A 10215-nucleotide genomic window follows, 5' to 3' on the forward strand; every position below is an offset into this window, starting at 1 on the left:
AAAAAAAACATTACTTTGGCGTTAAAGTAAAAAGCAAAAAAAGGATTTAATGAGAAAAACTTCAGGCATTTTACAGAAAATCTTGGAAATGTCTGAGCTCAAAGTCAAAAACTCGAGAAATGTTTTGTTTAATCTCAGAAAATTCCATTATTTTCATGAAAATTTCTGGGATTAAAATAAAAATTCTGTTGCAAATTGTTGACTTTTGGAGCCAATAAAAGTCCTGGTTTTTAGTAGAAAATGTTTGCGATGAATCAAAAAATTTTGGAGTTTTTCTCTGACAAATGTTTGATTCTTTGAGCTCAGAACTTTCCAATTTTTTTTCTAAAAAATTTAAGATTAATCTCAAAATTTCTGAGTTTTTGGGTGACAATTTACAGAGCACAACTGACATTAAAATAAAGTTGTTTTTTCAGTTTTTATGAAAATGTTTTTATTGGTTATTTTTCCATTTTAATACAGACACACAAGCAAAAAGGAAAGGGGCAGAACAAAGTGCCACACAGTAACATTAGCATCACCCTGGCTCAAAATAAATAAAAAATAAATTAATTAAAGGGGGGATGTCACATAATATTTTAAAAACATTTCTTATAAATCATATGACAAACTAACTTCACATTTAAAAGTGTAAAACGTTTTTTAATAAATAAAAGTCTCGCCACCTTCAGACTTCATTAAATGATTCCTTCTAACTGGTCACATGATTAATGCTTTTACTGTTTCCTAGCAACAAGGTTTGGCTCTACTTTAAACCTTTTGTTTTCATCTTCAGGGGAGAAAAAATCAAACTGAAGAAGGGAGAGTGAACCAGAAGACGACAGGATTTCTCCTCCTCCGCCAGCTGAACAATCGTCTTCCGTTCTTCACATTTAAAACCAGAGACTCCAAAACAGACTTCCTGTCCTCAAACTGACCCGTCCGACTCGCTGATTCCTGCTCTGATTCGATGTTCTCCTGTTTTCCTTGGATTTAAGCTTTAGCTGATCAGAATAACCTTCGTTCGGTAGCCGGTAGTTTAATGCTCTCTCTCTGTAGTTTTAAAAGTTTTTAGGGGAAAAGTTGATCCTGCAGATCATCCACAGTTTGATGCTTCAACATCTGAACTGAGGGAAAGTTTATTTTTGGAATTACAAATTATTGATGAGACTTGTACAAATGAACAAATAAATGCTGTACATTGTTTTGGTGAAAACGTTTGTGTGTTTGTTTATTAAAGCAACATGATTTCAGTCAGGCTGATAGAAAACTGATCAGATCCGATGGGGAATCATTCAACTACAAACCTGAACAGATTATTGACACTGAACAGATTCCCAATTTCAGATAGTTGATTCCAAAAGGATTTTAAACTAATTACTGATATTTTCTTCATGAGCTCCTGAACCTGAACAGATTCCTGACTGAACCGATTCTGAACAAATTTCTAATTATTTTTGAAAGATTCTTGAAATTGTCTTGGAAAAAAACAAACTTGGAACTCTGAATTTGAAAAGTTGCTCATTTGTTAGAAAGAAATTTGAAATTGAGATTTACCTCACAAATTTTCTAGAGAAAAAGGGGAAATTTCTTAGTTTGGAAGTCAAAAATTTGCTTGAAAAAACTCAAATTTTCACATTAATCTCAGAAATTTTACAGAAAAAAATTTACATTAATGAGTTTTAAAAGTCAAAAATGCTCTATTTAATTAAATAAATTAAAAAAATAGACTTTTGGACAATTGAGTACTTTGAAGAAAATTTACAAATTTTTTCCTATCTAATATACTGTGGTAAATACATGATGCAAATTTACACAGAATTTACAATTCTGAAACTTTGAGATTAATCTCAGAGAAATTTTCTAGACAAACATTTACATTTCTGAGTTTCAAAAGTAGAAAATTTAAAACTTTTGGACAATTTCTGAGTTATTTGGCGGAAGTTAACTCCATCTTCTATCTGACGCCATAGTAAACACCTGACGGATGCCCACCTGTTTCAGCGTTAGTGCAGCTTCCAGGTGCGGCAGCTCAGCAGGCAGCAGAAGGTCTTCCGGAACGTAACGTTGCACAGCGAGTAGCAGCAGGGGTTGATGGTGCTGTTGACGTAGCACAGCCAGTAGCCCGTAGTCCACAGCGCGTCGGGGATTCGGATGTGACAAAAGGCGGCGATGACCGCCATGACGTTGTAGGGCGTCCAGGTGATGATGAAGGCCAACAAGATGGCGAGGAGGGTGTTGGTCAGCCTCCTCTCCCGCGCCATCACCCGGCGCCTCCTCCGCTCCTGGGACCGGAAGCTGGGGCAGGAGGACAGCGCCGCGGAGGCCGAGCCGTGGAGGTCGGTGAGCGATAAGGCGTCTTCGTCTCCCGCTGCACATGAGGAGGTTTGGGAGACCGGCTGCTGATGAGACAGACAGTTCGATTTGTGAAGTCACAGTTCCTTCAGAACTGACAAGCTGCTGCAGGAATGCAAACAATTGTCGATTAATTGTGTATTAGATCAAAATGAGTTCCAATCGATTAACTTAATAACATCCGCTCAGGCCTTCCTTTGGTGTTGTAGTTCTAATACTCCGTACTGTAGGTAGATTACCTACCAGGCGTTTGCAGTTGTTCGCCGGACTTCCCCGCTGGTTCAGAGACAGATCCGAACCCAGGTTGCTGGCCATCCAGATGCTTCGTTTCCAGGTGAAGCCTTTCACCGGCGGATCCGCCATCTTGGGCGTCCCCTGCTCCGCCTGACGACAAGTCAGCCTGCGGCGGCTGGCGGCCGACAACCGGCTGTACAACCCGATCATGACGAGCGCCGGCAGATAGAAGGACGGCAGCGTGGTGCCCAGCGTGACGGCCGGGCTCGCCAGGAGCTGGATGTAGCAGTGTCCGTCCGGGATCACCCGCCGTCCGCCGACGCTCTGCCAGCACAAGATGGCGGGCGTCCAAAGCAGGAAAGACAGCAGCCAGGCGCAGCCGATCATCAGGCCCGCCACGCGGCCCGTCCGCTGCACCGGGTAGCTGAGCGGCCATGTTGTGCACAGGTAGCGGTCCAAACTGATGAGCAGCAGGTTCAGCACCGAGGCGTTGCTCACCACGTAGTCCAGGACGAGCCAGGTGTCGCAGAGCGCAGCCCCCAGCGGCCAACGGCCCCGCAGTCGGTACATCGTGTACACGTTCATGGACAGCAGGCCGATAAACAAGTCGGCGGCCGCCAGGCTCAACAGGAAGTAGTTGTTGACGGTCTGCAGGTTTCGGTTCACCTTGATGGATAGAATGACCAGCATGTTCCCGACAACGGTTAGAATGCTCAGGGAGACGGATACCATGACAACCAGGATCAGCTCGGCAGTGCTGTACGCTCTGATTGGATACTGGGATGAGGCGTTTACAGAGGGGCGGGGCCAAGCGGAGGCGTTGAGGGTGGGGTCTGCCAACCGACCCATGCTTCCTGCAGGCACAGGCACCATGAGCCCAGGCATAATGCTGCCTTCACCCAAACTGCAAGCAACGAGGGCTGAAACGATTAATCAGTTTAATTGTCAACTAATTTAGCAATCAATTAATCGTTAACTGGAGTATTATGTGATTCTGTGGACCTTTTCCTCTTCCAAAGTTTCTGAGGGCCTTGTTAGAGCACCAACATCATGACCAGAGGTCACAAGAAAAGAAAACCGACTATGAATTAATTGATTAATCAGATTAATTGTGATTAATATATTATTTCAATAATTGGCAGCTAATTTAGTAATCGACTAATCGTTAACTGGAGTATTCAGTCCTATGAAGGCCAATGGTGGAAGAATAACTCACTCAGAGCAGAGATTAAACCAGAACGCTACATGAAATGCATACATTTTGGATTTAAGATAAAAAGTTTTTTGTAAATATGTTCTACCCAGAAGTCCTCTAGTAGCAGTGTTAGCTTCACCTAATTTCTGTGATCAAAAAAGAAAAATCCCTATAAATAACCAATAGATCAGCGCTGCACTGTATTCTGTCAAGCAGACAGGGTGAGCTTTCTACTAAGGCGAACGCCGTTGTAGCTTTTCACATGTTGATGTTAGTATTTTTAGCTGCAGATGCATCCAGGATCAAGCATCCCTTAAAGAAATGCTATGATACTGCATTTTAGGCAATAAAATGTAAATGACAAAATATGCAGAATGTGCCATTTTTATACGATTAATAGATTAATCATCAGAACAATTGATTAATCGACAGAATTGTCTGAAAAGCTGCAGGATCTCTCTATTGTTGTGAGAGTGAATCTTTGTGCAGTCAAAGGAGACACAAGCGTAACGTCGAAGGAGTTCAAGGAGAAACGTGAAGGCCAGAGAGAAGAGTTGATGCTGCATCTGTGTGTCAAACTCGACGCCCAGGGGCCAATCCGGCCCTCTACAGCATTTTCTGTGGCCCTCTAGACATAAATAGAGCCTTCAAAATAACAACTGTGTGTTCAAGTATTATTTTCACAATCAAATCAAAGCCGTTTTTATCTACAGTACCAAATGACATCAATTGCTTTACCATCTTTCAGCACCTTGAGATGCACAAACCCCATTAATTAAATTATTTTGGGGTTCAAAGAAGTATTTATTTATTTATTTTATTTTATTTGAATTAAAATCCAACAGGAACTTTGATCAAACTCAGTTTTTTTTTCCAGTTCCTGCAGTTATTTTTCCAAAATCCCTCCAGCTAGGTTTTATTTTCATTTGTCTTCTTACACAATGTTTAGCTCTAAATATAACAAAAATCTTCTTATTCCCAACTTTCATCGTCTAAAAGCTGATTTAGTTTCAAATAAAGACATTATTTCAATACTCCAAATGTGGGCTACTTCCACATTAAGTGGAGGAAATCAATTAACAAACATATTTGATCGGGTTAAGTGAAAGTTGATCATTTCTAGATAATTTCTGATCAAAAAGCATTTTAACAATTATACAGAAAATCATAAAGGCAATTAAAACATTTCCTGATTCTTCTGAATGCAGGAAATTTAAAGAAATGGAATAAATCAGTAAAAATCTCACCTGGTTATGAAGCTGCTGCAGCTGCTCAGGCTGATCACCGCCGCCTTCACTCAGAGCGGCTTATAAGGACGTGAGGAAGAGTTCGTCCCTCCTCATCGTCGGAGCCTCACCCTGCGGTCGCTGCTGCTGCCGCCTGATCTGACCTCAGATCAGCCTCATGAGGGCCGTAACGCCGACAGACAGCAGGCGGAAACATCACATCGTCTTCATCACCGACCAGCAGCAGCAGTCAGCTTCACGCAGGAGGGCATGGAAAGTTTAGATTTAAAAACACACATGAAAAAAAAAAAAAAGACAAACGTTGAATAAGCTTTAATATAAACATAAAACCTGATCAGTGGAAGTTTTATTGATCATTGATAAAAAGTGATTAAATTCCATGAAATTAATGAGAAAGTTCTACAAAGCTGTTACAAATATTTCCGTAATTTTAACAAGTGATGTTCACAGTACAGAGCCACACAGGCCCGCACCATAACACCGCCACTACCGTGTTAAAAAGAGGAACTCCTCAGCTTAGTTCTTCCTGGTCTCTTTCTGTCCAGAACACACATTTCCAGGATTCTCCATCTTCTTTTTAAAAGGGGACATATTAATTAAAATTCATATTATAGATTTTATTCATATTTATACATTTCTATACTTCTATTTGAGTTTCTGCTTTTAAAAACAAACACTTAAAAGTAATAAAAGAAAACAAAACACCCAGTTGTTTTTTGGCAATAAGTTAATGGTTTTGGAAAGCAAACCGTTTCAAAAGCTTCCTAATTGTTAAGTCACACTATACTGTTACTTAGCAACCCAATCTAGATAATAGCTGGTTTTGCCATTGTACAATGGCTGCTGGAACAGACAAATGTTTTTTGTTGACTTACCATCCAAAAACAATTTGCTGCTTTCTTGTTGGTTGGATAGGAGGCTCCACTTCTGCTTTTCAAAGATGTATGGTTACAGTCATTTTCATGTGCGAATGTAAACGTTGAGTTTGGGGGGCGTGGCCAGCAGCAGCTTATTTGGATTTAAAGTGACAGGAGGCCCCAAAGGAGGTCAAAGTTGTCAGAACTGACTAAAATCTCACTAAGAATGTTTTTGTGCAAAAATGAACATGTTTTGACTAGACCACAGACCTGTCCTACCCTGAAGTACAATAGGTCTCCTTTAATGAATTTCTGCCCAACGGGAATCCAACCGTTCCTTGTTTTGCTCCGTTAAATCTTACATGGACAGTTGTCTCTGAAAAAAAGATCCAGCCGCCATCTGATCCGTTGGACAAATGTTACCATGGCAATGGTAGCTCACATCTTCATCCTTCACTCCAGCCCTGATGGTTTGACCCTTTTAACCTCAGGAATACCTTCTTCACTCACCTTCAGCTACAAAACCTTCCTGCTGAAGGTTTCTCAAACAGTTTGGATTGTTGTAAAAACGACCAGCAGCAGCTGAAAATGTAAGAAATGTTGCGATTTTGTTCCCCAACCGGACCGAGTCTGCCGGACAAAACATCCTAGGATCCGTCTGTTCAGTCTGCTGATTTAATTTGATGGTTCTGTAATAATTACAAGAAATTAAGATTGGAATTGTTTTTATCATATGAGGAATATTGCTAAATTCGGACCCACATGTTTAGGTGTGACCTAGATTTAATTTTATGAGCTTCTACAGTTTTTAAAAAAATTTATAAAAGTATCGGTAAATACTGGCCATAAAAGCAACATTTTACACATCAGTGCATCCCTACAGGTCCTCCTGTTTATTTTTGTCTGAACCCTGAGTCACAGCTGGATTCTGATGGGAGTCTCTTCCTGTTAAAAGCGAAGTGTTCCTCTCCACTTTCACCACATGCTTGCTCAAGAAGAGACTTGCTAGTGAGCAATGACTCGGTGCAATCAGCTGGGATTATTTAGATACCCAATATTCTCAAACTGAATTTGACTGAATCTGAATTTAAGAACTGCAGTTATTTGAAATTAATTTGGACTGATCTGGAATTATAAGAAATAAGGAAAAATTATCAGTTGTGAGGGATTTTTGAGACAAAATACAGAAAGAAGTCAAACGTTTTGTCACATGGACCTATAACCATTTAGTCAAACTGGGTCAAGGAAATAGTTAAAAAAAAATAAAATGAAACAAATAGTAATTTTGTTTTTGTAGAAATTGATGTTATTCATCACAGATCCAAAAAGAGAAAAGATTTTGGATGTTTGCTGAAGTCACTTCCTTTCTAAATGTTTATTATAGTTAGCCAAATTCAAAGCTGATTTATGTTCAGCAAAGCCGTTTTTTTAGTAAAAGTCTCTGGATAAACATGGTTTTACTTATAAAAGCTCGTTTATAAAAAAAAAACAAAAAACTGTCGCACTTAAAATTTTCCATTGAACATTACGTCAGTAATAATTTTTCCCTGGTTGTAAATAAAAAGTCTCCAGCTTCTTTATGCAGTTTGGGGGCCGCACAAACTCAGCCCGAGGTCCACACAAGGCCCACAGGCCGTACTTTGGACACCCCTGATTTAACATTAAAAAGAAAGAAAAAAAAAGGCATATTTATCTTTTTTTTGTATTTTATGAATAAAACATGTTAAGTGTCGAATCGTGTGGATAAGACACAAACATTCGTCACATCACAGAGAAACTCTCAAAGCTCTTTAATTACATCACGTCTAAAAGTCAAAGAGTCGCGTCGGAGCCGTCCGAACTCCACAGTGGGATCCTGACACAGCAGTACCGTTCAGCGTTTACACTCATCCCTCCGCAACCTGAACACACACACACACACTACAGAGAAACTGCGTTTAAGCGCTCACCAGTCAAGTCAGCTTAGGAGGTTCTGCTGTCGCCATAGTAACAGGTATGTAACCATCACGGCGATCGGTACTGAACGTCACATGGATCCACAGACAGCAGAGGAGGAAGAGGAGGAAGAGGAGATGAAGGTCTGGAGGCGTCAAGTTGCTTTAATTTTACCGAACAGAACTCCGAATCCCATGATGCTTTGAGGGCACTTCTCCAGATCCTTATGTTGAATCCGATTCCAGATCAGCTGGTGAATCTTAGAGCTTCAGCTGGTAGTCTGAGCCGATTAGAACCGGAACCAGAACCAGAACATCACCAGTCCAGGTTCAGAGTCTGAACACACCGACGACACCAGCGGGCTCCGTGGGATCAATGCAGGAGAAGTTCTGGTTGTAATCCTGTTTAAGTGCAGAGTCCATCAGAACCGCTGGAAGATGTCGCCCTGAAGAGATTTCCTGCAGCAGAGTTCTGATTGGGTCGGAACCAGATGCTGAGGAGGAGAACTCAGCGCTGCTCTGCAGAAACAACCGGATCAGTCACATGATCAGGAACGAAGTGAGTCCATGATTTGATTGGCCGGCGGTCAGAGGGCAGAAAACGAAACGTGATTGGGCCTTTGAACGTTCTGACTCAAAAACAAACCCGGTCCGGAACCAGAACCCGGTACAAGCAGGCACAGGATTTGTTAGGAGTCATTTTGGAAAAGGAGACAGATGTCGAGTTTCCAACCCGGATCCGATGGCAGTTCTGGTCCATTTCCGCTCCTGATTGGACCTTCCTGGACCGGATCTGCTGTTCTGTTCCTGACGAAGTTCTGCTAGGATTCTGGATGAGTTTTATGACGTCGTATCAGGGCCAGGATAAGAAAAAAAATTCAGTTATGAAACTGGAACGTGAGAAAAAGTTTGTAATATTACAAAAATAAATTCAAAGCATCGTGAGAATAAAGTTGTAATAACGCGAGAATAAGCTCTTGTAATATGATGACTGTTCTCTAAAGTCATAGTAGCGCGACAATTAAGCCATAATATTACAATAAGTTACAGTAATGCACATAGTAAATTATAATATTCCGACTTAATTTTTGTAATATTACGGCTTTATTCTTCTACACCTTTCAGTAATATTACAACTTTTTTCTCGCAATACTGTGACTTTTCCCATAAGGACTTGTTTCTCTCCCTCTTTTTAACCTAGTCTGGTCCTACGAGAATAAAGTTATTACACTCAGCTTTATATAATGTTACAACTTTACTCTTGTAATTTTATTTTACATTTTTTTTATTAGCCTGGCTTTGATATCCCATTTTAGATTTTGACTCGGTTTCGCTGATCCAAAGTTTTCCAGAACTCCTGGAAAACCGGGATTCTGGGACAGAACCGTGAACAAACAGACATGATGGATGAAATCTGAAGTCATTCATTAAAATCACACTCACACACACACACACTTCTGTTCAGGCTCATGTAGCACCAAAACACACCGTAGTGCAACTGGGTTTTAAGAAGGATGGGGGGCGGGGCTTGAACAGTCCTGTGGTTTCCCCCATCGGCTCTCCTTCTTTAAAAAAAAAAAAAAAAAAAGTTGTTTTTTTTCATGATCCGCAGTAGATTCAGTCTCATCTGTCCAATCAGTCTGCAGTCAGGACTGTCCACCTGTAACCTTTGACCCCGCCCACCTCCCCACGTCCACAGTCCTCTCACAGGACGTCGTCCCCCAAACCAAAAACCAAAGAGTCTCACAACAAAAACTCGGCGCTGGATACTTCAGTCTCTGCTTTAAGCCTCCACATCACACAGTGTCGGACGCGGCGCGCTCCAGACAATCTGTGAGGAAGGTGACCGACCTCCTCTTCTTCCTCCTCCTCCTCCTCCTCTTCGTCACCCCCTCAGAGATGGCACTTTGAAGCGGAGAAGTCGGGGAGGAATGATCGCAGTTCAGCTCAGCTTCAGCCTGGGTTGAAAAGTGCGGAGGGAAACTAGTGACGGGTGAGGAAGAGGAGTGAGGCAGGGTGAGGAAGGGGCCTTCAGTGTCAAAGCAGCACCTGTTTCTGTGAGAGTTAAGGCTTTGAGCAGCACTCCGGACTCTGCTCCCCTCCGCCAATTAGAGCACTACCTGCTGTACGGGTCGCCGGGGTAACTGTTGGGCCTGCCTCCGTTGCCGGGCAACGGGCTGTGAGAGGTTGAGGAGGAGGAAGATGGGGAGGACAGCAGCAGGGAGGAGGAGGAAGGTCCGGGCAGCGAGTCGTCGTCGTCGTTCCGTCCGCCGTCAAAAACGTCGTCCATGTCCACCGCCACAGAGAGCCCCGATGGCGCGGGGCCCCGCAGCACCTGGGGGCCCCACATGGGGGAGAGGCGGTCGGCGGGGTCGGCGGCCGGCAGGGGGCGGATCGGGAAGGGCTGGGGGACG

General features: G+C 42.3%; 1 protein-coding gene across 4 annotated transcripts; it reads right to left on the reverse strand.

Moving 5' to 3' along the window:
• Positions 1-413: 413 nt before the first annotated feature.
• On the reverse strand, positions 414-5634 carry chrm4b (cholinergic receptor, muscarinic 4b). Of its 4 annotated transcripts, none has more exons than XM_016679379.1 (3): positions 5011-5634; positions 2578-3422; positions 414-2381 (listed from the first exon to the last, which is right to left on the reverse strand). In XM_016679379.1, exons 2-3 carry the CDS (start codon positions 3415-3417, stop codon positions 1986-1988), a joined length of 1236 nt encoding a protein of 411 aa, XP_016534865.1. In that variant the 5' UTR covers positions 3418-3422; positions 5011-5634; the 3' UTR covers positions 414-1985. The 4 variants fall into 4 exon arrangements, with proteins under 4 accessions (XP_016534865.1, XP_007567539.1, XP_007567540.1 ...); XM_007567477.2 differs by having other exon boundaries at positions 2578-3472; XM_007567478.2 differs by lacking the exon at positions 5011-5634 and having other exon boundaries at positions 414-2378; positions 2578-4537.
• Positions 5635-10215: the final 4581 nt, after the last annotated feature.

This window comes from Poecilia formosa, unplaced genomic scaffold (genome assembly GCF_000485575.1).
Source record: "Poecilia formosa unplaced genomic scaffold, Poecilia_formosa-5.1.2 Scaffold209, whole genome shotgun sequence".
NCBI classification, from domain to species: Eukaryota; Metazoa; Chordata; class Actinopteri; order Cyprinodontiformes; family Poeciliidae; genus Poecilia; species Poecilia formosa.